The sequence below is a fragment of the Andrena cerasifolii genome, chromosome 1 (genome assembly GCF_050908995.1).
Source record: "Andrena cerasifolii isolate SP2316 chromosome 1, iyAndCera1_principal, whole genome shotgun sequence".
NCBI classification, from domain to species: Eukaryota; Metazoa; Arthropoda; class Insecta; order Hymenoptera; family Andrenidae; genus Andrena; species Andrena cerasifolii.
In genome coordinates this window covers 32,913,587-32,938,495 of record NC_135118.1, presented here as the reverse complement: position 1 = coordinate 32,938,495, position 24,909 = coordinate 32,913,587, and the positions used below count along the sequence as shown (strand labels likewise).

At 42.5% G+C, this 24,909-nt stretch overlaps 2 protein-coding genes across 4 annotated transcripts in view; one reads left to right on the top strand and one right to left on the bottom strand.

Moving 5' to 3' along the window:
• The window catches only part of Parvin (beta-parvin), a 411,519-nt gene that overhangs the window by 221,516 nt on the left and 165,094 nt on the right, over positions 1 to 24,909 (bottom strand). The gene's annotated exons all lie outside the window — the stretch shown is intronic.
• The window catches only part of Myb (proto-oncogene like protein Myb), a 61,863-nt gene that overhangs the window by 8,546 nt on the left and 28,408 nt on the right, over positions 1 to 24,909 (top strand). Inside the window, exon 1 of one of the 3 annotated variants that reach the window (XM_076828306.1) lies at positions 10,986 to 11,338. The exons of 1 other annotated variant lie outside the window; for it this stretch is intronic. In XM_076828306.1, the coding sequence (XP_076684421.1) occupies positions 11,244 to 11,338 (95 nt within the window). In that variant the 5' untranslated portion in view covers positions 10,986 to 11,243. Of the gene's footprint in view, positions 1 to 10,985; positions 11,339 to 24,909 lie in introns of those variants that run through there. One more of the 3 variants, XM_076828315.1, reaches the window with a different exon arrangement.

The following is a 24,909-nucleotide window of genomic DNA, read 5'->3' as shown; positions in this document are numbered from 1 at the left end:
TTCATTTCCATATTCTATGTATTTAGTGTTTACGTCTACTTCGTATCCGGTCGCTTGAATGGCCGGCAAAGCTGTGCGAACTGGTAAATGAACTAGACGTTGATATTCCTCGTCGTTAACTATCTTTTAATGCGCGCGCGTGTGCGTATTGTTGCATAATATTAGAGCGAAATATTAATTGCTGCTACTTGAACAACGTTCTTATCGTATATAAGTTTATCTTATCATATATTATCGTATAGTTGACACTATATCGTGGGTATTTGATGTTGCATGGTGTATAGTTGATACCGCTTGATGCCGTGCTATGCAAACTTGACGCTGCGCGGAGTATAGTTGATAATATAGTAGTTATAGTTAATAGTATAGTAGTTATAGTAGATACTATATCACATATAGTTTATAGTATGGTGGTTATAGTTGCCACTATAGTAGTTATAGTTGCCACTATAGTAGTTATAGTTGGCACTATAGTAGTTATAGTTGATACTATAAGATATATAGTTAATGGTATAATATCTAATCGATCTCCAAACGCAATACTTGCCACGCGAACCGTGTATAGTTGATGAGTCAATTCGATTCCCTCTAAACTTAAGTACAGTTAACATAAAAACACTGTACGCACAATTAATGCCCAGATACCACGGAATTCAATATCGTGCTGAAAATTCTGCACCGCCAGGCACTCTGACTTTGCGCTGCCATCGTTCAGCATCGATCAATTAACTCGGAGGCCGTCGACAGCTTCAATGGAACAGTGTCAGTTCGCGAGAGTCGAGAGCCGTAGGAGGGCGACTATTCCGATCGCCTTTATTGCATTTAAATCCGCCGAGCAAAGGGATCACCGTCGACTTCACGTGGCCCGCTTTTGTTGTTCTCCCGTGTTTCGAGAGGCGATCGGTTCTCAGAACACAACGGCGAAACCGCGAGGCCTTGCAGCGACTTACATCCCGGACCCTTTCCTCTCGCCTCCTCGTCTCTCTCACGTCTCCTCTTCTCTTCCGTGTCCCCAGCCTCCTCCGTTCCTCTCCGTCCTCCCGTGCCCCTCCTTCATCGTCCTTCTCCTCTTCATTTAGTTTTCTTGCCGTATCGCCTCCCCGCCCCTGCCTCCTCGCGGACGCAACGACCACACGTAAAGGCCAATTCACACCGCAGCGTAATGGCGCCCGCGGAGCGATTCGTGGAATTCGAATAATTGTCGTGGATTCTGCGTTCCCTGATTTCTTCTGTACCGGCCGGCTCGACAAGTACAACGATCCTGCTGCGGCCCGTTTCCTTCTCCCCTCGTTCCCGTAAACGCTTCCAAAGAACGGCTCTGGCCTGGTTTTTTACGCCGACGCGGAGGCAGGTATCGACGGTGGCCGATGCGGTATCAAAGTTCCGCATATCCGCGTATTCCGGTTATCGTGGTTTCGTTAAGAGCAGACATTCTATTTTCATCGGGCGTGAAACAGGGAGATTGTTTGAAGCGTTTCGAAGAACGTTTTTGTCCAAGATTCAACCTCAGCGAGGTTAGATATTACTTGGCGTCGATTATGAATGACCATTAACGTTCGTCGAGGTGATACTCTATCAACCTCTCAGGTTGTAACAGATGCCCGGAGCAATAATTGAGACCACGAAATTGAGATTGACGCAAATTAAGAAAATTGAAAAGTCGGGCTGCCTTTGGACTCTTATTGCTTATGTTGGGTACCACTTGGAATTGATTTCTCAAGATCAGATGAAATAACCTAAGCTGAAATAAATTAAGCTGTATTTAATCCTTTTTCTCTCCGAAATTTTTAGTATAATTTCCATTAGAGCTAATCCACTAAAAGCTGATACAGGCCTGCGGCTTAACCCTTCAAGGAGAAACGCGTTAAATCGTTCGCGACCGCCTATCAATATTCCCTCGCCGCCTCCTCCAAGAATAGATGGCGACAATTTGTAAATATTCCTTCTCGAACTCTGTGACCATTGCACTTTTTAATGTCTGAAGGTCTTCGAAGGACTGACATTGGAGTGCCCTAACGTTTGCCCTAACGATGTACAGGGTGTCCCGAGGGGAATACCGAAATGGGGATATCTGACGAACGGTAAAAAAATTTTCACGAAGCAAAAATTCTTAATTTCAAAAATCAAAAATTTACCTTCTAACTGCCAAATTTCAATTTCATCGCGATGTAATTGAACTTTGAGGAGGATTCACTATATCTGTCTCGACACAAAGAAAAGATCGAGCAGATTTAAATGTGATCGCGAGTAAAGGTACACCATGGTGACCCGTGCTCCCTGTTCACTGGCCCGAAATAAATTTTCTGCTCATCCCCCTTGTCTTGCATAATACGCGGGACACCCATGCTGTTGACGCCATGTTTGATTAACGCAGTTCGTGGCGTCAGCGTGTTTTCACGCCGAGGCATTTGCATCTTACGCGAGATTTTGGCGTGTTTTCATGTGAATATTTTCTAGAAAAAAACGTCGAAAGTGTTGTCCAAGAGTCGTCGAGTATTTAATTTAAAAACAAACCGAGCTCGAAATTCGTTTTATACAAAATTATCCCAGCAGAGGCGGTGAAACGAGCGCTGGGGAAGGCCTGATCGACTTAAAGGTGCGTTTTTAAATGTTAACGACACTTAAAATGTTTATCAATGTATTAGCATAATCACAGATGTAACAAGGTATGAGACATGAGAGTATGAGGGAAGAATATTCAGAATGGAAAAATAGAAATGTTTTACATAAAAAGTTTTCTTGAAATACCGCTTTGGTATACCGCGGGGAGTATAAATTTTGTAACTGTACCAAAGGAAAAATAAACCTAACCTAACCTAACTTAAAATGTTAATGAGACTATAGTTCGTTGGGATATATGTATAACTATGTACAACTTGAAGTGCCATTTTCTGGAAGCTACCAAAGTAACCTAGAAAATAATAAATACCTTAACCTTAACCTAACTGGAACTGTTAAGTTCGAGGAATTATTACTGCCACTTGAAAAAAAAGTCTTAGCGTATCCAGATAATTTTTAACGATAATAAGCTTGAAATGCTTTTGCGTAATCTCGCTTAAAAGGAAGAGTTTCAGCGAAGTCGTTCGAGTCCTACCGAGACGCTCGATACAACACGATTCTGATCCGCAGCGAGCTCAACGGTCCGAGCACGTGACTGGGCGTGCAGAAAATAGGTTGGAACGCAGTGTGGGTCACGTAGCGTACGAGAATACCGCGAGTCTGCGAATTACGGATATATTGCCAGCGCCTGGTCCGGTAAAGGCCTCCACGGTGGGAAAGTATCCCGCGAACGGCGATGCGAACGCACCCTGAGGCGTGCACCGACCGAGGAGTACTATTCATCGGTATTAAACTGCGTTCTCACAGGCAGCGCGTCTTGTTCTTTGTTTTCAAAACAGAGGGCCTGCTGCTGGCTCATTTGTCGGCGGCATCGCGACTCCGGCGCCTTTAATGAGACATCCACGTGGAATTCAGAGTGTTCCATTCGAGGATGTAGTGAAACCTGAATATTTGCTGCTCGGTTCGAAATGTGAATCTGTGCTTGAGCAATCTTAGGCTTGTTTACATTGATAACTTCTTCTTCTTCAAGTTCAATATTCGTTAGGAATTTTCTGCTTGATTCAGGTTAGGTTAGGTTAGGTTTATTTTTTCTCTGGTACAGTTTACAACAATAGTGCACTTTCCCAAAAGTGGCGTTTCAAGAACTGTCTTCTTATATAGCAAAACGAACTCTAGACCCTCCTGCTTGATTGGAAATTCAAAATTGAGTGTTTGAGTAATCTTCAGAGGCGGGTTTGGAGATTTGGCGCCCACAGGGTAAAAAGCATCTGCCGCCTTTTCGAAAAAAGTTTGAGATAAAAAGGAGTTGAGACAATTTTGAAATTAATTTAATGTGATAACTCACATTTGAGTTATCGCTAATCTGGTAGATAATAGAAAAGTGGATTGTTTTCAAAGTTGTCTCAAGCCTCTGTGTTTAAACTTTAAACCTTTCCCAGTTTATTTTGCCCGAAATTTGCCGCCCCCCTAAATTTACCGCCATAAGCTGCAAAAGGACACCACCCAACTGTTATACGCCGATTTTCACGACGCTTACGTTGATTATAGTTCTCGAAAAAATATTTGACACGTACTTTTTTTATCGACAATCATCCATATCTAGCGGCTGAAATCAGCCCCTAATGTTTGGGGTGGAAAACACGTTTGTCCCAATATCTCGGAAAGTATGCACCACAGAGAAAAACCTTTTAGACGAAAATGATGCATTTTTTTATAACGAATTCAGCCACGTGATCAGATTTGTAACACGTCAATTTGTTTAAACAATATATTAAAAATCAGTGATTTTTCACTGGTTTCTCTTATAGATAGTTGATCCATTTTGGCGTTTTGTTAACGTGGACTACAGACCAAACTGTGAAATATGAATACTTTGACATTTTTTAATAAAAATTAGATACATACAACTCGCTACGCGTAGGGGGCGGGAACCACAGGGCTACATTATCGTGAAGGATGTAAAATTTTATTATATTTTGGGCCTTTATATTGTGTACTGTATCCTTAATTATCCCTTCTTTGGTAACAATTACCACCACAGGTAGAAATAGAGGAAAATGTAACCAACTGTTTCCGAAAAACTAGCCAGGTCGATCGGCCGGAGCGTTTCGCTAGGGTCGCGGTTTATGACCGTATTGTCCTGCGAGTCAACGGTGGACAACGGTGCGTGCGGGTACGAAGTCACCATATGTACCACCCGTCAGAGCAATATACGGATTAACGAAAACTTGCGTTCAGAGTGAATAATGCCTAAATCCTTAAAGACGGCGACGACACCTTCTCGATTGCCTGTTGGAAACCTGGCAAGCAGATGTCAAAGCCACCCTCGAAAATACGAAATTGCCGACCATAAAGGATAAATAAATTTTCGCTTCGCTTGGAACTGTTAAGGGTACAGAACACACTATAAAGGCCCAGAATATAATAAAATTTCACACCCTTTACAATCATATATCCCGGGGCTTACGGCTAAAAAGTTCACTACAGTGTACCCAGTTTTTATTAAAAAGTTGAAATTGAAAAATTCAAAGTATCCGTATTTTTCTCTGTAGCGCATACTTTCTGAGATAAAGGAATTTTGCACCCCCAACTTTGAGAGCTGATTTCACCGCCTATGTACGGACGATTACCGATAAAAAAAAAACGTGTCAAATATTTCTTCGAGAACTATAATAAACGTAAAGCTCGTCAAAATCGGCGTGTAAGAGTCGGGTGATTTAGCCTGCACACACATCCACCCCTGACAGTCTGGAGATTTCCAACGTGATTCCTTTTTCCCAGAGAGTTTTCATGCAACATATCTGTTTTACATTTCCTAGGTGATGCAAGACTCCACCAAAGTGTACCTACTTTGAATCTTGGACTCTCTTTACTTAATTTTAATTCCGAAACTGCTTATCCGAGCCCTTTCGATTGCATGCTTATCGTAACATCCTTCGCGCGACTAATTGTAAGAGTATCTGAACGCTATTCAGTTTGCTCGGCCATTGGTCCTGCGTAGCTTCCCTTTAACAGCCCACATTATCCTTCACCACTTCCTCCGCAAGTTACGATGGCATTCACGGTTTTACGAGTATTGGGTGGTAGCCTGTCTCCCGCAACACCTGTGTTTGTACTGGGAGAATGGCTGGCTGCATGGAAGCAACGAGTGTTCACACGAAGTCGGACATTGTTTTCAAATTGCGGTCTTCCTTATACGTAGAGAACTGTTTGCCTATTTGAAAAGGGAGCGGCTTGAATGATCGCCTTTACTTCGAACACAAGTCTCAACGCACATGTGTCAGCATATATCAACTGATCTATTGACAAATCCAGATGCTGTTTGAATTATCTGTTCCATATATAATGTATGAGCAGTCTAGTGTTGCGTAAACGACAGGTTCTAGACCTTTGGACAAAGAGTAATCAATGCGATTTAGGTCACCAATGAGCATACAGGGTAGAATACGTTAAGAGAATGGTGGGTGTGCTGAACGATAGCGAGGGCCTTCGTGCGCATGTCCGAACAGAAGAGACAAGACCGGCGTAACCTATTATGAAAGTTAGGGACCGTCCTTAAGGGGGTAGGTTACCCTGAGGCGCTCGAAACAGCAGTAAAGTAGACGAATTTTTTTTACCGATACTATGAGGTTGAAAATTATTTATTTTCTTCTTATGGGTAGAGCATGTATTAGTGCACATATTGTATAAATATTGTACAAAAATATTAAAAAATGACCGAGTTATTTGTTCTCCCGCGAAGCTCGTCCGCCGTTACACGCGTGACTAACCTAACAAATTATAACGAACATGTTCGTCTGAAATCAAACACCTGATGATTTTCGTGTTCCTTAATAAAATACCTACGATGTAGCATAGGGATTTGAGAAAAAAAAATTTATTGCACAAATGAGCGCAAAGTGAAAAAAAATTATACGTTTTTCACATGAAAAAACGAATTTAAACCATTAATTATATACGAATGGGGTATAGGATGGAAAAACTGATATGCTACATCGTAGATAATACCATTAAAAATATGCGTGCCAAGTTTGAACTCAATCGGACAAATAGTTTTGGAGATATTTGATAGGTCATCATTGAAAATGTAGTTTCGAGAAAAACGGAAATGAAGAAAAGTAGAATGGTCGCTACCTGCTATAACTCGGCTATTTTGGGGAATTTTTGCGTGTACAATGACTTAAATTATTCTTAAAACTTCACGCAATAAGAAAATGCAAAAGAAAAAAAAATCGTGTTTTCAAAACTTTCAGGGTGGCGTAACCCCTCAAGGGGTTATGCCTAGTCAGGCGGTCGAAATAAGGCGAATATTTGTGAATTTTTTTTGAAGAAGCGGAAGCGTATATTTTTACAGAACTTTTTGCGCTTAAAAGAGCAACATTTAAAGAATATTTGGTAATTTTTTCGTAGAAAAATATTTACGTTTATAATAAAATAACAAGCGACATCCAAGAAGCATTTTTAAATATTTGGTTTTGCGGTGAGCACTGCCATTCGGAACCAGTTTATCTAAAATAAAAAAACAAAAAAAAATTTCGTTCGTATATTAATGTATCCTCTGATTAACGAAGGGAATTTCTGAAACATTAATTTAAAACAAAATGGCGGCTATTTAAATTTGAAATCCTGATTTTTTCCTGCGAAGATCAGTTATTAAAATCCTTTTCAAGGTTTATATAATTCATTTAACTCGGTTTTGGCAAGTTTACACTGAAATTACTTTTCTGGAGCTAAATAAGCGCACGCTTAAGAATCAAGAAATCCACTTCCCACGTAAACAAAATATAAACGTAATTTTTGCGCTCCGTAAAGGCAAAACATATTAAATAAAAAAGAGGTGCCAAAATTTGGGCCCTAAAATTGTTCTTGCATAAGGGCACCATCGATTTCGCGCCGGGCCTGACTGAAGAGGGAAGAATGGGGGAAGGATTCAGTGAAAGTAGCGATTACAACTTAGTTTCGGGGTTCGCTAGACGATCAAGTTTCGAAGCATCGGTACTTTTAAGGCCTCCCTATGGTCGCCATTATTTTGCATCCACTCATTTCAAATGCTATAAACTTCGCCATTGCTTGGTACCGAATGAAAAATTGTGAATTTACGAAGTCTATTGAGAATTCAAAAAGTCATCGTTACAACAGAAAGACACTACTTTGCAGGGCGCTTGCATAAGTGAAACGTCTAGACGCCAGTCCCCGTAATTTTTTCGAGGGCCTGGAGAACGATCAGAGGCGAACCAAAACAAGGCGATCCCCGTTTCCTCCTAACCGTGACCTCTAGATTCTTCCGAAACCACTCGTCTGTTTTTTCTTCTGCGACGGTTGCTTTTTACGTAACGGAACGTTCTTCCGTTTTTGGTCACGGCGGATTTGTGAAAAACGCGGCACATATGTGACAGCTCGGTCATCAATGGTAATTCCCTCAATTTAATCAATTTAATCGTTCACAGTTATTATAAACACAAAGTATCAGTGACGAGACGACTGCTTTGGAGTAGCAAATTATTCGTAATTCGCTCCGTGTTTTCTTGTCGCACATTTGGTCCCAGGAAGAGTCTGAAGTCTAATTTTAGTTAATAATCTTGGAGAAATTCGAGAGAAATGAAATCCGGAGAGTGATAAAATCAGTCGTATATCACGTAACAATATTTTCGTAACCCAGACTGCGATAAATCCATCTTATTAAAAAAGGGACACAATACTAGTTTAAAAAGTATTCAGAAAAAGTGACTTATTTTCATGGCGCTTTAAGCGTATAAACCCCTACGATTTATGTGCGCATAGGGGAAGGAAGGTTTGGTACGGCGCGCCTGTGCGTATGCAACTCCTGGAACAAGCATTCGCTGGCACTCGTATATCGTGGTTCGCGTTTGGGATTTTTTTTCTTCGAATTCTTGCCAGTAGACTGGCGAACTCACGTGACTAACAATAATAGATTCTAATTTAACGGATTCATGATAAAGAGTTGAAAGAAAAAATTACGACCCAATACTTCCTCAGCCGTGTTTACCCACGAAGAAGGTATAGGTTTCATGAAACACTCGCGGTTTGAATCTCAAAACACGCGGTGACGTAAGTAGCAGCCAACGGTTAACGAATCGTTTCCTCCTCCGTCGCAAACACCGTCCCGAGACGGAAAAGTCGCCGAGGGTACGTGGGAAACCGAGAAAACATTGATAAGAAGCTGCCTGGACAAATATATGAAACTTAATTCATGTATTTCCACCCAAATTATTTTATTACAACATACATATCTTCTCGTGCAAATACGCCTTTACAATTCCCACTGGCTGGCTCCTCACACCTGTCAACCTACGTGCGCCCGAACACTCTAAATTTATAGCTACATACAGTAACACGTTCGTCTATTACATATTACAGCGTTTCCCAATTAAATTTTGGTACGACATCCATCGAAACCAAACTCACTAAAATTAGCGGAACCCCTAAAATCAGCAGTTCCTTTTTTATACAGTGCGCTCGCGACGCCGCGTCGTTTCAAATTTTGCAGTCAGGTGTGTGTTTCTCTAATTTACAAATTTTTTTTGTTAAGGGGAGGTTCTGGTCTAGAGCCCCAAAAAATAGGTGATATTTAGGAATTAATTAAAGGAAAACTACTATATATAATTTAATGGGACTTGTTGCATTGTATTAAGGATGTCTTATGTTATAGAAATATATTTTTTGTTTTATAATTAATCAGTGCAAACAGCCCTGGGGAGTCGTTAAAGTTAAGGCGTCAAAAAATTGATCCAAATCGGTGGGACCTGTATCTCTAAAAGTTATTATCCGATTCGACTGAAACCTTTTTTATTTTGAAGATTATTCTTTTTTCTAGGGGGAGGGGGGGAACTAAAAAAAAATTACAAAAATTACATTTTTTTTAGAAAATAACGACACTTCACGTTTGAAATCACTTTTCCCTGTATTTTTCGTCCTTTCAACGCCTTTAAAAATTATAAATTTTCAACTTTTTGTATTTTTTTAGTTACCCCCCCCCTAGCCAAAAGAATAATCTTCAAAATAAAACAAGATTCAGTCGAATCGTATAATAACTTTTGAAGATACAGGTCCCACCGTTTTGAGAACACTGTTTCGAGAAAAACGCATTTGAAGTTTTACGTGAGCGCCGAGTAGCCGGTTGTGACCCATGTATTTGCCGCGACTCAAATGCCTATAACTTCGGGAATTTTACGAATTTCAACAAATCCTTTCAAACCCGTTTTCCTAAAAGGTTGAACATTCGAAAAATGAAATAAAAGAAAAATCGACATTTAGACCAGAACCTCCCCTTAATCTTCAAATGTCATTATAAGAGACACTTTTGCGCGAAATATTCTCTAAACGTTCAACAACATTAATACGAGTACTCTTTCTCAAAATCCCCTTAAAAAGAATTGATTCCGAGCGAAGTATTTCGCGCAAGGAGCTTTCGTGTCGCAGCCTCGTCGCCCGGCTGTTTTCGCAGCCGAGCTGAATGACTACGGGCAGCCGGGGGCGCGCGTGGTCACAAACACAAGCAACGCGGAGCCGCGCAAAGAGAGCATGTGTGAGCAGCGACGGGGGCTCGGGGAGTTTCATTGCGCCCTCCGTGCCGTCTCCCCCTTCCCCGCTCGGCTCGTCCTTCCCTAACGCCGGCCGGTCGAGGCCCAAGCGGTCCCCTCCACGCGTTGCCAACAGCGCCCAGCACGAGAGCACGTTAGGGACCGATCGTCCGCGCAGGCCGGCAAGAGCCAGCCGGCAGTACCTTCAGTTCAAATCTAAACGCCGATCCGTCGAGACCCCGCACCGGCGCGACACTGCTCGATTTTGGGCGCGCGTCGCGACACCAGAGCCGCACGAAACCGCGCATTCCCGCGTTATGGGCACCGCCGGAGGAGACTGGAGGACCGGATAGCGATGCTGACTCGCCGTTTCCCGGGCACACGCGTCCAGCTTCCCATCTAGAAGCGCTTCTCGCCCGCGCAACGCTTCCCAAACTTCTCTCCCGTGTACACGCTTCCCCGATTCCCCACCATCGGTTCGCGAACGCTATTTATCCCGTCGCGACGCGTGCGCCCAAACCTCCCCCGCCTCTCCCCTCCTCCTGTGCTCCAGCGACCCGTCCTCGGTGAATCGATAGATAACGGTGGTGATCGCTTATATCGCACTCGCGCGGCGCGGGCCCACCGCGGACGGGTCCAGGCTCGGCGACAAGGACGGTCCGAGCCCGAGGTTTTTGTGCGCGAACGACCACGAGGGCCGCACTGTTACGAACGGCAGACAAAGAGACGGCGATTGGAGGAGCGAGAAGGCTCGCGAAACTCTTATGTTTCTTGCGTGCCTCGTGGGACGCGTCCGACTTGTACACGTACATTACTACATTGTAACTTGCGGCGCGGCCGTGGACTATTGACAGGAGTGCTGTTCCTCCGTCGTGTCGAGCGTGCGAACGTGAAACATGACTGTGTAGGAATCGAGGGAGACGTGCTGTTCCGATACGAGGCTCCTGCCCTCTGATCGCACTAACGGTATTACGGTACAGAGGGTCTCGACCATGACTCGAAGTGTCACCACGTAAAGTACGCGCGAGAGGATCGTAGGACAGTGTTCAGCTGCGGGATTCGAGACTTGGGAACTAGTGGATTCCGTCGGAGGCATTCAGGAGCCCCCCGACCGCGAGTTTTCCTAGAAGACGACCCGTGAGAATGGATGTAGTGTCGAGTGGACTGCTCGTGCCAGCGAAGGTCGTGGATATTACTAGCTATCACTCGTCGTTTTATTCTCCGCCACCCACCGAGGCGTAAGTAACTCATGCGCATATCAATTGTTCTCCTCTTGTCTCTGGGATCTCGGTGTATGCTCGTTAAATCTACAGACTCGTAATGGTTGCGTAGAAATTTTTTTTAAATCGTTTCTACCTGAAACTCAGCTTTTTATCGCCGAGGAAAGTGAAAGAAGGGGGTGAGGATTGTGTAGGTTCTCCTCGCAACGAGGTAGTGTAGCGTAAACGGTAAACGCATAGCATTCTTGTTCCCTCGAGCTTGAAACAGGTTTCTAGATCTCGTTGCAAGGTTACCGGCTATACCAATTCGCTGCAGGCTTTATCTCGCCTAGACTGTCACCGCGTGACTGCCAACCGCTATTCGCAGGTTTTACGAAAACAAACGCGCTGCCGGGACAGGCGTGTAGGTACATGCAACAAGCGTTCCAAACATCTTGCCGCGAGCAACGGAAGTCTCGCTTTCAGTGTCGATATCAAAGGATGCGGCCTTATCTCGGGGCAGATTGTTCCGTCGCTTCGCGTACAAGTTTGCTTTGAAACCGAGACTTCATTATACGATTCTAAAGCCAAGAAAACATTCCGCTCGCAGATTCGATGGAGTTCCGTAACATTCACAACCAATCCGCATTTTTAAAATGGAATTTTCGAACTCAATGAAATTATTATTATTATTATTATAATATATACGGGATAAACTCACACACAACGAGGTTACATAAGTTTACATAAGCTTATCAAGAGCCTTGTTAAGGGGTTATGCCGAGTCAGGCGGTCGAAAAGAGGCGAATATTTGTGAATTTTTTTTGAAGAGGCGGAAGCGTATATTTTTACAGAACTTTTTGCGCTTAAAAGAGCAACGTTTAAAGAATATTTGGTAATTTTTTCGTAGAAAAATATTTACGTTTATAATAAAATAGCAAGCGACTACCAAGAAGCATTTTTAAAAATTTGGTTTTGCGGTGAGCATTGCCATTCGGAACTAGATTATCTAAAATCAAAAAACAAAAAAGATTTCGTTAGTATATTAATGTATCCTCAGGTTGACGGAGAGAATTTTCCGAAATATTAAGTTAAAACAAAATGGCGGCTATTTAAAGTTGAAATCCTGATTTTTTCCTGCGAAGATCAGTTATTAAAATCCTTTTGAAGGTTTATATAATTCATTTAACTCGGTTTTGGAAAGTTTACACTGAAATTACTTTTCTGGAGCTAAATAACCGCACACCATCTCTCATTGAACAGTAACGGAAATATATTTAAAAAATAGTGTAATTTTCCACATAATTTCGTCTTCGAATTCATTCTGGCCGCTGATTACGAATGCGCTAGGAGGGACGGGGAATATTTTTAAAAAGTCACCCAGTAGGTTGCGTGGATTCATGATGACCCGGCGCGGAGAGGGGCGACAGAGGGGCGACAGAGGGGCAAACACGCAGGCGGGCAGAAAAGAAAAGCAGCAGTCGGAGGCACCTTCGAAGGAACACTCTATCCCCCGTTGATGGTTGCCTAGCAGATACATCCCACTTTAGGCTGGTTTATCGCCCGAAGCCAGAGGGAAAGACTATGGGCCCGTATACGTCGGGCCTCCTCTAGCAGGCCTACAGCAGCAGCGACTCGTTCCCTCTCCGCCAAGGAGATTTAAACCCGGTTCCAGATCGAACCCGTTGAGAATTCCCCTTGTCGTTTATTTCGTTTGCTCGGCGGACGAGTTCGCGTCTGTCCTTTAACTGACCTGTCTATGGGGTGAGAGTGGGGACATCGACTATTTTCTGAATTGGCTTTCCTCGACCGCCTGGGCCCCCCTCTCCTCGCCCTTGCATACTCGATGCCCATTGTTTCGATGTTAAAATACAGTCTCGATCTATGAAATCGGCTCGGATGGAATTTAAATTCTGCCACCGAGATACTTCCAGTCTCATACCTGCGGTTTTGTTCTACATTGGATCTGGAGTGGGGGGAGGATAAAATTGCGAAAGAAAGGTAGATCTGGTATATCAAGATTCCAGGCCCGAAATGCGGAATTATTTTTTAGAAAGAGGAGAAAAAGAGTGTAGGACAGGCCGAGGTTAGAATTTAGGTGGATCGACAAAGGCCCGCTGGGTGTTCAGGACTTCGCACTTGGGCGAGATCTCGGGCGGAGGAGGCTCGACGCGAACGCGTGAAACGCGGAAAGCGTGAGTTGTGCGGTGTCTCGTGAACACGTGGTCCGCTTCGCGGACTGACCGCCGCGCGCGCTGCTCGCGGACCGCGTGGAGTGGGGGAGGAATAGGCGCATGTCTCGAGGGGGAACAAAAAAGGACAGTTTAGGTTGCTTGGCGACTGTCTAGGCGTGCGTCCACGTGTCACGGATAGGGATGGAGTGAAAAATCACTAACAGTGATTCATCACAATGATCGCAGAATCACGATCACGGTCGCGAATGAAGTTAAATCACGACTGTGATTTTTTTTAACTTGAGTGAATTGTTTACTGTCATCGTAATTCTTGATCTCGATTGAATTATTTTTTATAAAATACTTAAATACAGCTTGCGTTACAGTCAGAGCGTGCTAATTCAGAGAATATATTATACCTAGTATATACATTTATAAATAGTCAATGTGTGCACGCACTGATTTGATTGACTAAAGTATTCACACATACATTATACTTTTTAACTAAAGTGAAGAAATATTCGTTAATTTTTTAAATAGATCAAGAACGATTACATTGGTTCAAAATATACAACTGAGATTCTATAAGCACGGTGAGGACTTGAGAATGTTTTGAAGAGAAATTAGAAATTAGAGGTTATGTGGCGCTTGCAAAGAGCAGTTATGCTTTCCGCCAATCAGATCACGAAAATCGTGAATCACTGTTCTGCCTGCGCCAATCAGAAGCGATCGCGAAAGTCACGGATCGCTGTGAAAACTCACCGTGATTGGGAACGAACGTGATCGGATCACTCGTGATTCCCAAACCACGGTTCTAGCCAACACTAGTCACGGAGTCGAGATCGCGGGCACGTGTTGCAGCAGGCAGGCGCAGCGGCCACTTTCATCCCGAAAGTTGAACCCTGTCCCTGGGCGACGGATTCCGAGGAAATCCGCCTTTTGATCTCTGTGACGATTGTATTCTATCTCTGATGCAGGACGCCACTTGCGCGCCGGTCGAATAGGACAGGAAACGCGTGATTGGGTTTCTTAGCGACGCCACGGATTTTATGGGTTGCTAAGGGGATACCCCATTGTTCTAAGCGGAGATTCTGCAAACGTTGAGTGGATACAACTCTTCGTATTGGTTGTACGAAGGTTTGAAAGTTTAGTATAAAATATAGATAGCAGTTGAAGCAGACGTATACATCAACACCAAAACTCTTTGAAATACCTATTTCAACGAAACTAAGTACCCTCGGCACTGCAACGTATCTACTTCCCAAACACGAGTTTCCAGCCGCTCGCCGCGTGCGGAGCTCCCTCGGCCCCATTTACGAGCCATTCGCGTCGAACGCCCATAGGCGTTTCCCGCGCGCGTTCCACCAACTGTCCATCCCTTCAGCCGGGCGGTTAATCAGCGCGATCGGGCGATTCGATCGGGACAGATAGGTTCAGGGGCACGCGCTATCGCGGCGTGTGGCCCGGCCCTCGTAAAAATAAGAAATCCCCCAGCGTGCCAACTATCTCCCCAGCTACAAGAAGCGCACCCGCTCGCAGTAAACTTAGACGGCTCCCGCAGTCTCTCACCCTCCAGGAGAGTCTAATTTTAGAGGAGAACCTCTCCACGAACCCGCGGACAATGGTTCCCAGAGTGATTCTTCCGAGCCCAAGATACATACTCGAAATTCTTCGGAGCTGGGTCGTCTCACGGGGCCTTTTAAACTCGTAACGGAGGAGTGTCCTTTTAGTCTACAATTAAATAACCGTTTATAAGCAGCTGCCTGCTTCTTTAAAGCCTTTGATGACGGGACAATGTTACGAGGCAGCGACGCGTCGCGAGACGGCGAGACAGAGGGAGACAGACGAAGCCTACGTCTAGTAACAAAATTCGTAAGGGATTCCAGTTCTTCCTCCACGAGATTCGCGACTGGGCCCCTTGAGGAAGTCTCCCTCCCCCCCCCCCCCCGAAAGATGAAACAACCTTTCTCCCGTTCCCTGTCTTTCTTTTTCCCTGGCTCTTTGCTTACACAGACCCCAGGTTCCTTCTCCTCGTATCATTATTTCCGACGCCGGGTTCGGTACACTCGTCGAGGGTCGACGACGCCGATCGTGTCGGGGTGCGCAAGGGCGAGGAGCCTGATTTCCAGCATCTGCTCCAGTCAAGAAAGACCGCAGTCTGGAACGACTTTGCCTACACGGCAAAAGGCTTCGCATGCGCCTCCTCGTCCGCGACGATATTCCCCATTGAGTCTCCCAAAAGCAGCCGAGCATATGTTTTCGAATTGTTCGCCGGGGCCTTTCGGGCGGAGGGGAGAGACGGCTAAATGATAGACTCTTCGGCGCTGCTTTTCGCTCCCGATCAATTCTAATGACGCCTCGTTGTCGTGGCACAGTGTTCCCCTGGCTAGTATAATGGCGCACTTTTTTTGGGATCAGTCGGCACGCCTCTGCCTCGGACTGGACGATGCTCTGACGGTCCGTGGCGCGAGCTAGGCTTCTGTGTAACTCTGGAAGTGCTAGGACACTTGGATTTTTGGAGAGTTCATTAAGGGGTTATGCCTAGTCAGGCGGTCGAAAAGAGGCGAATATTTGTGAATTTTTTTTGGAGAAGCGGAAGCGTATATTTACACAGAACTTTTTGCGTTTAAAAGAGCAACAATTAAAGAATATTTGGTAATTTTTTCGTGGAAAAATATTTACGTTTATAATAAAATAACAAGCGACATCCAAGAAGCATTTTTAAAAATTTGGTTTTGCGGTGAGCATTGCCATTCGAAAGCAGATTATCTAAAATTAAAAAACAAAAAAGATTTTGTTAGTATATTAATGTATCCTCAGGTTGACGGAGAGAATTTTCCGAAATATTAAGTTAAAACAAAATGGCGGCTATTAGGGTATTTATAAGGGTTTTGTGCACACATTTCACGACTTCGCCCGAGTTTTCAGAAGTTATGTTTTAAGTTTGATAACGATCCGTTAATATTTACTCAAGTTATCGCAATTTATGTTTAGAAAAACAATGATTTTTGACACTGAAAAATTTTTTCTTTATAATTTTTAGCTCGAATAGTAATGATTGGATAAACCAACTGCAACTAGAAAAAATGTGTGTCGCGATGAGCTTTACAACGCTTTATTTTTTAAAATTCAGTTTAACAACATTAAATTTTCCAATCTTTCTTAGCGTTTGAACAATAATTTTTCCCATTTTCGAGCGCTAGTCCCCTTATTGCATCCGAACCTTCAATGTTAAAAATTTATACCAATTGACATATCTTTACCCCGACACTTGCAATGGCGTAGGAAGTAGGAGATTCTAGGGACCCTAGAACTCGGTGGGGATAATCCTAAGTCTCCATAACCCGAGAGAAACTTGCAAATTTACAATTCTTCAATTATTCATACACGGTACCAATGGCATAAATCAATTACAAAATCAGTTTCCAACCCGAAGCAAACAAGTTCTGGACAACAAGTTCTCTAATTCATGAATCTACTATGAGATCATATTCACACCCCCCTCCGCTGGTCGCCTAGCTCTTCGTTCCACCGTGGAACAGTGGCGAAGGACCCTGTGTCGGGGTAGATCGGATCGGGATAGGCTCGTGGGCCCTCTAATCAGCCGGCATCAGCAAGGTGCGCGCTGATCACCTCGCGAGCCAGGCGCAGCCTCGATTCCCACGGTGGAATTAAAGATTCACGAGGAGAAAACTACCCATCGCACTTGTCATGGGAACGAGCGCCGGGTGGCTCCTTGCTCGATTTACAATTGGTCGACGCGCGCTCGCCGCGCGGGGGTAAGGCGTGGTGCGACACCGCACCTCGAGCGGCGAGGGGGATGAAGCTCGCTGCCCGAGGGGCTTCCCCCATCTCTTTTTTTTCCCCTCCTTTTTTACCACGACAGCCGGAGGGGCGAGGGGAATTTCCCTTGCGCTTTACCTCGCTGCCTCCGCCGAGCCGCGTACACGCTTTTGAGTGACATATGCGCTCGTCGGGGTTGTTTAGTCGGTCATGCGAACCCTGCAGAGTATATTAGGTACGCAACAACGCCATTAGACTTGCTTTCGCGTTTCCCATCCTTCGTTTCATTCTCTGGTCAGTCTCCTAATTCGGGAACTTGCGAATCTACCATTTTCCAATTAATCCTTCCACGGAAATTGGGCCATTTCGACCCAAAATCGAGTCGCAAGCCCTCGTTCCTCCTTTACAGATTTATTATTTGGACGGAAACTCCTTCATATCTTTAAATAACTACTAACCATCAATAATAAAGAATATTTTTCCTTGTTTTTATTTTTCATTTCATTTTTTTTATCGCAGAAGTTTCATAAGTTTATAAAAATTTAAATAGTAATAAATCAATGATCTGAGTTATTTACATTTTATTAGTGTTTCTTTAATTCTTTATTTTTAATTAATTTTTGTAATTTTATATTTTTACTTTTTTAATTCGTTACTTTTAATTGTATTTTTTTTTATTGTAGAAATTTGAGGTTCTTAAAGTATACGAGATCGGGTTAATTTGGCTCAAATTTACTTATCCGTGTAACTTTACAAATTAGGGCTGTTCGAGTACTCGAATATTCGAGTGGCTTGAAATTCGGACCGAGCCGAGCCGAGTACTCGAAAAAAAGCGAGCGGCTCGAAAGAATCGAGTAGCTCGAAGAGAACCGAGCAGCCCGAGTATGTCAAGCAGTTTGAAGCTTGAATGTTTCGAATATTTTAGAATACATATGTTTATCGACTGGATAAGGGTTCGTAATAATGTGAGTAATTAAAATGTAAACTGCAAATGAAAAAAATATTCTCTAACTATTGAAAATAATTTTTGGCGTATGTATGATTTAATAATATTTCTTAAGAAATATATGGTTCATGGTTACCCAGTAGAGAAACATTCATGCTTCAAAATATTCGACATACCCGGACTGCTCGGTTTTTTCGGCCCGCTCGGTTCTCTTCGAGCCGCTCGAAAAAATTCGAGTTCTCGGTTTTCTTCGAGCTACTCGGTTCTTTCGAGCCGCTCGCTTTTTCCGAGTACTCGAGCAGCTCTATTACAAATCTCCGTATAAGGTCTGGGTTAGGGTTATATTTTCAGGTACTATAGATATTAAGATGCGAGAGGATAGGTCTTTCGTCTGGGGGTACAAGTGGAAATTTAATTATTTTACCTAAATTCTTAGGTTCGACTATAGAAGCTCCATAGAACCGTACTATTTCAATTTACCCACCTGACTTCTAACTCCAATTAAAATTATGTATACGGCGAACCAATATCTCACTGATATTGATGTCTTCTCTATATCGTGTGATTCATTCCGGCTCAAATTGCTCAGTCGACTCTCCGAATAACTGTCCCCGATGCGTATCACATATGCTTAGGTTATTAGAATGAGTTATCAGACTCATTTCTCTTTGTACTAGTTACCATGTTTTGTATACTAAAGGGTATTCCCGTTGATAATAATAATAATAATAATAATAATAATAATAATAATAATAATAATAATAATAATAATAATTAGTTTATAGTTTATAGTATTTACTCATTTACGTGTTACCTCCAGAATCTTAACTGATCACACTCTGTCATTCCTACTGATTATATATAGTTTGTATGCTATGGGTATTCCCGTTTATTAATAAATAATAATAATAATAATAATAAAAAAAATACTCTTCATTGCTAGCCAATTCGCAAAGGGGTCAATGTTTTCAACCTCCGCCGCAGAGCTGAGCATATTCATATTTATTAACCATCCCAAGTGCATCTGCTTGGAGGAAGGAAATCACACGGAAGTGGAGGCGCAGTGGAAATCCGTGGTCGCCAATTGGCGATTTGGTTAGGCAGAGCGAAGGGGCACGGCGCGCCTGGAACACGTGCATCCTTGCCTACACGTGCATCCACATGCATGCGTCATAGGAGCGGGTGCGCATGCTCGGGGAGCGTTCTATTGGGGGGAAGTTTGGCAGTGCGAGGGCATCGAGGCAGGTGGTAGCCAGATGTCTCTCGTAAGGACTTCTACCCTGATGTCGTTGGCTGGTAGTTCGCTGGCTGCGTACCGACATACGCGACGCTCTGCACGCTCGCGTCTCACCGATGTATGGGTAGGGTGTACCTTTCGGGGCGGCCCACCCTTGCGCTCGTCCTACGTGTTCGAGCCTGCCGCGCAAACGAATTCATCTTCGGCTTGTCTCGTCCCCATTCACGAGACGAGTCCCTGTCGACTCGTTTCGATCCATCTGTGCGACCCGATAGCAGGCGCCGATCGATAAAAACAACAGAGGAAGGCCCCTCGTCTAATTGGGACAGAAGTGTTGTCCATATATGCTGGAATCTTTATGATGCAATTAGGGCCAGCCCACAACGTCCACTTTTCCATTCACGAAACTGTTTAGTCAAATCCACGGTGCCCCATTGATAAATAGTTTAGAGTTTTCGAAAGAAACTCAAAATAAGAGATGAAGCATTTTTAAAAATTTGGTTTTGCGGTGAGCATTGCCATTCGGAAGCAGATTATCTAAAATCAAAAAAACGAAAAAGATTTCGTTAGTATATTAATGTATCCTCAGGTTGACGGAGAGAATTTTCCGAAATATTAAGTTAAAACAAAATGGCGGCTATTTAAAGTTGAAATCCTGATTTTTTCCTGCAAAAATCACGCGAAAAAATCAGGATGGCAGCTATTTAAAGTTGAAATCCTGATTTTTTCGCGTGATTTTTGCAGGAAAAAATCAGGATTTCAACTTTAAATAGCCGCCATCCTGATTTTTTCGCGTGATTTTTGCAGGAAAAAATCAGGATTTCAACTTTAAATAGCCGCCATTTTGTTTTAACTTAATATTTCGGAAAATTCTCTCCGTCAACCTAAGGATACATTAATATACTAATGAAATCTATTTTGTTTTTTGATTTTAGATAATCTGGTTCCGAATGGCAGTGCTCACCGCAAAACCAAATTTTTAAAAATGCTTCTTGGATGTCGCTTGTTATTTTATTATAAGCGTAAATATTTTTCCACGAAAAAATTACCAAACATCCTTTTAATGTTGCTCTTTTAAGCGCAAAAAGTTCTGTAAAAATATACGCTTCCGCTTCTTCAAAAAAAATTCACAAATATTCGCCTCTTTTCGACCGCCTGACTAGGCATAACCCCTTAAGGGAACCAAAGAATTGCTCTGCCAAATAGTTGCTGGAACTTTTAGTCAAAAAGTAGTCCGATATCAATTCATCCATTTTTTCGCGTCAATGAGCAATCCACGGCGCGCGCAAGGCTTTCAAATTCAAATAGCAGGCATTTACCTCTCAGCATTAATTTTTTCCTGAATTTTCTATTGGTGTCGGTCCGCAGTATGTACTATCACGGTCCGACCACAGTCTGTACTTTCGAAACCTGTCCCCGCAAGTAGTAGAGTCAGCGACTAGCCCGCCGATCGATCGCTGCTAGTGGAACAGGTAGAGCTGTCCGCGCCCAGATTTCTCGCGCGATACTTTCTACTTCTAACGGCCACGCTGTGCATACGTGGACGTTCATGCTTCCCATCGTGTTCCGACCTTGTCATCCGAGGCGACAGTCTCATACATATTTCATACACGCCCGTCGACCGCTGTGGAGATTTATCTCCGAGGAATTCGACTTTCCCGCTTTCCTTTTTCGCGCGTGTTTCGCCGGAATTTCACCGGCGGAGGAAGCCACCGGAGCGCGTCGGCCTTGATCTTGGCTCGCCTCCTCCGCAGCCTCGTAACATTCCTATGTTCGCCTCCATTCAGTCCTTTTTCGCCTTATCGGCGCAGCGCGGTCGGGATGAATTCCTGGGTGTCATTCATGAATCACGGCGCGACGACGAAGATCGCTAGGCGCCGAGCAAAAGTGCGCCACGGTTCATTGAGTAATCCTCCGCGGTACGACTACCTTGCACTTATCTCGCCGACGTAAGCCGTGATGTCATCGTGCGCTCGATTATCCACGGATCTCGCGGTACCCCGCTTTTTGTGGGCCGTCGATTATCCGTGAATTGCCGTAGTAGGGTTTTAACGGTAGTCAGCGTGGCATTAATGCGTAGCTCTGCGTTTTATGGCTGCGTGCGGAACGTTTCTATTGCACGTTGTATTACCCTAGTCAGACAATTTACAGCAAATTTGCGTAAAGTTTATCGGATATCAAATCACGTAATGGGACAGTGTTGTGCGCTTTGTGAGTGCTCACCTTGGTGTTAAATTTAAGACACGTAATGATGCAATTAGAACAGAAAATATTGTAGCAATCTTTATACAGTCGATGAGGATATTCTGTTCAGGTCATATTTGAATCGTATTTGAGTCATGACGTGCTGCTAATATTTATAAAAAATGAAAAATTATCAGATCATTCTCGAAAACGGATTGCGAACGTTCCCGCGTCAGACCGTCATCTATTTAGCTTTTGTTTGTGCAAAATTTACCTACAGTTGTGCATTGAAAAATAGGGATCATAAAAATAGGGAGATATTTGAATATTGGGAAAATTATATTTTTGGAATAATGTTGATAATATTTATCAAAAACACGAGAAAACTTTAACTAAACGATTACTCCTGTCTAATTTATACAAAACTTGTGTAAATGAAAAAATAGATATTAAATATAGTTGGTACATTTATTTATTTAATACAGAATTTGTACAGAGCGAAACATTACTTTTTGGTTTTAAAAATTATTTTCAAATAGCATAATGCGTCTAATGTAGCGTCAGCGAATTTATTTCTTTTTGTGGCAAAATCTGTTACTGTTATATTTTTGTATAAATGAAAAAATGCGTCTTTTGACCCTTTTGGAAGAAATTCTGGATCGTGTAAAAATCTCTTTTCAATATTTCTTCTTTAATAGCCACAAGAAACTCATTAGGTACTTAATTCGGTATATAATTTTGCTAAATATTTAAATAAGAATTTAAGAGCACCTTCAGCAGTTGATAATATCGAATCTTCTATACTGTGATTTTCTATTGGAATTCATATAGGTTCTAATGTTATTAATAACATGTATTATAAATTGTAGATATGTTTATACGTTTGCGATTAACTAGTAATACATTCATTTACGAAAATAAATGAGATTTATAATATTTTCCCTAGACTCTAGTTTTTCGAGAAATTATAGTATTCCTCGAGAAATAAGAAATAAGCAATTATAAAATGTCTCGAGAAATTCTCGAGAAAACATTCTCGAGAAGGAACACTGGATGTGACCATTCTCACAGAAAATAACAAAGAATTTTTTCATAAAATCAGAACCTAAATTTCAGGCGAAGCTGAGTAGTAAAGCTAGTTTCATATAAACATAATAATACAGTAGAACCTTCATCACAACATTCTTCAAATCGAATACCTGCACAACGAAATGAAAATTTATTACAAAGAAGGCTCTAATCGCGAAATCATTACGAGGCCTCAAAATTTTTTCAGCTGCCTCTATCCTTTATATTATGAATTTAGTATTTAAAGTAAGTATTGTATTTTGCAACTATGATCAAGCTGTTTTTTATATCATCGTTTGCGAGAAGAGTAAGGTTTTAGAATTTGACCCCGCAGAGACTGAGGAGGCCCCAGGTTGCGCCTCGTGCACCTTATGATAAATGCAACGAACTTCCACATTCATATTTTCCGGATAGTGGCACCGCGAAACTTCCTCCGCGCTCGCTCGGGCAACCCTGACCGACTTCGAGGTGGCTCAGTACTCAGGATAAATAGGTAACAATTAAACCCGCGAAACGACGCGAGAAACGCAGCCGCCAGCCACGAACGCACGTAGGAACGAGCATAGAACTCGGTTGCAAGGTAAACAGAAGGGAAGAATAGGAACGCGCGAGATCGGAGAATAGCCAGAGCGTCGAGAAGTTACAGTTAACGTATTCAGCGCAGGCAATTTGTCACGGTCACCTGTCCCCCTGATGATAGAGAGGAACGGCGCTCATAGGATCCCGTGAGTAGCGGCGCGCACCGGTCTACACGCTGAAATTCCGCATATTTTACCAGGGCGTTCCCTTTCATCGGCAGTTCCCGCGGCGCACGAGCTTTTAAAGGCACAAATTGAGGAACGCCGCCGAGTGCATCGTCTGCCGTCCGTGGTCCCAGAGAGAGGCGTGCGTGGCGAGGGGGTGGGTCGTGGGGGTAGCAGCTGACGCAGGCGGCCCAGGGACGAGAATGGATCCTTGCACCTGGTCCCTAACTTTGGGAAATCGACGACAGAATCAATTGTGCCGCACGCGACCAAACGGGCCCCGAACGATAACAGTTGCATTGACCCTCGATCTTGACCCGTTACCCGAACGCTAATCCCTTCCACGGATAACGCGCCACGAATCTTCTTGATTCACGGATCCCCTCTGCGGATAGATATCGTATCCAGTGCCCACTGGAAGCCGGTAATCATGTGTATCAGTTGGACGCCTGCTTCTCACTTTATTTGCAAGTGATACTGAGAATACCTATGCCTTTTTATATATAAGAATTCCAATAAATTTTAGTGTAAATTACGAGCAGTGAAAAGTATTCAATACAATCTGTGTGGAGATCTGGAAAATTATTGAAGAACTCTGAGAAATTTTACTTTATTTAGTATTTTAAATTATAGCCAGAGAATATGAGCAGCGGAGTTCTGAAAATTTATTGAAGAACTCTAACAAATTTTACACTATTTAGTAATTTAAATTATAGCCTGAGACTAAGAGCAGCAGAGTTCTGTAAATTTATTGAAGAACTCTGACAAATTTTACTTTATTTAGTATTTTAAATTAAAACCAAAGAAGAAAAGCAGTGGTGTTTTGAAAATTTACTGAAGAACTCTAACAAATTTTACATTATTTAGTATTTTAAATTAAAGCCAGAGAATAAAAGCAGTGGTGTTCTGAAAATTTATTGAAGAACTCTAACAAATTTTACTTTATTTAGTATTTTAAATTGAAGCCAGAGAATAAACGCAGCAGAGTTCTGTAAATTTATTGAAGAACTCTAACAAATTTTACTTTATTTAGTATTTTAAATTGAAGCCAGAGAATAAACGCAGCAGAGTTCTGTAAATTTATTGAAGAACTCTAACAAATTTTACTTTATTTAGTATTTTAAATTGAAGCCAGAGAATAAAAGCAGCAGAGTTCTGTAAATTTATTGAAGAACTCTAACAAATTTTACTTTATTTAGTATTTTAAATTAAAGCCAGAGAATAAGAGCAGCAGAGTTCTGTAAATTTACTGAAGAACTCTAATAAATTTTACTTTATTTAGTATTTTAAATTAAAGCCAGAGAATAAAAGCAGCAGAGTTCTGTAAATTTATTGAAGAATTCTAATAAATTTTACTTTATTTAGTTTTTTAAATTAAAGCCAGAGAATAAAAGCAGCAGAGTTCTGTAAATTTATTGAAGAACTCTAACAAATTTTACTTTATTTAGTATTTTAAATTAAAGCCAGAGAATAAG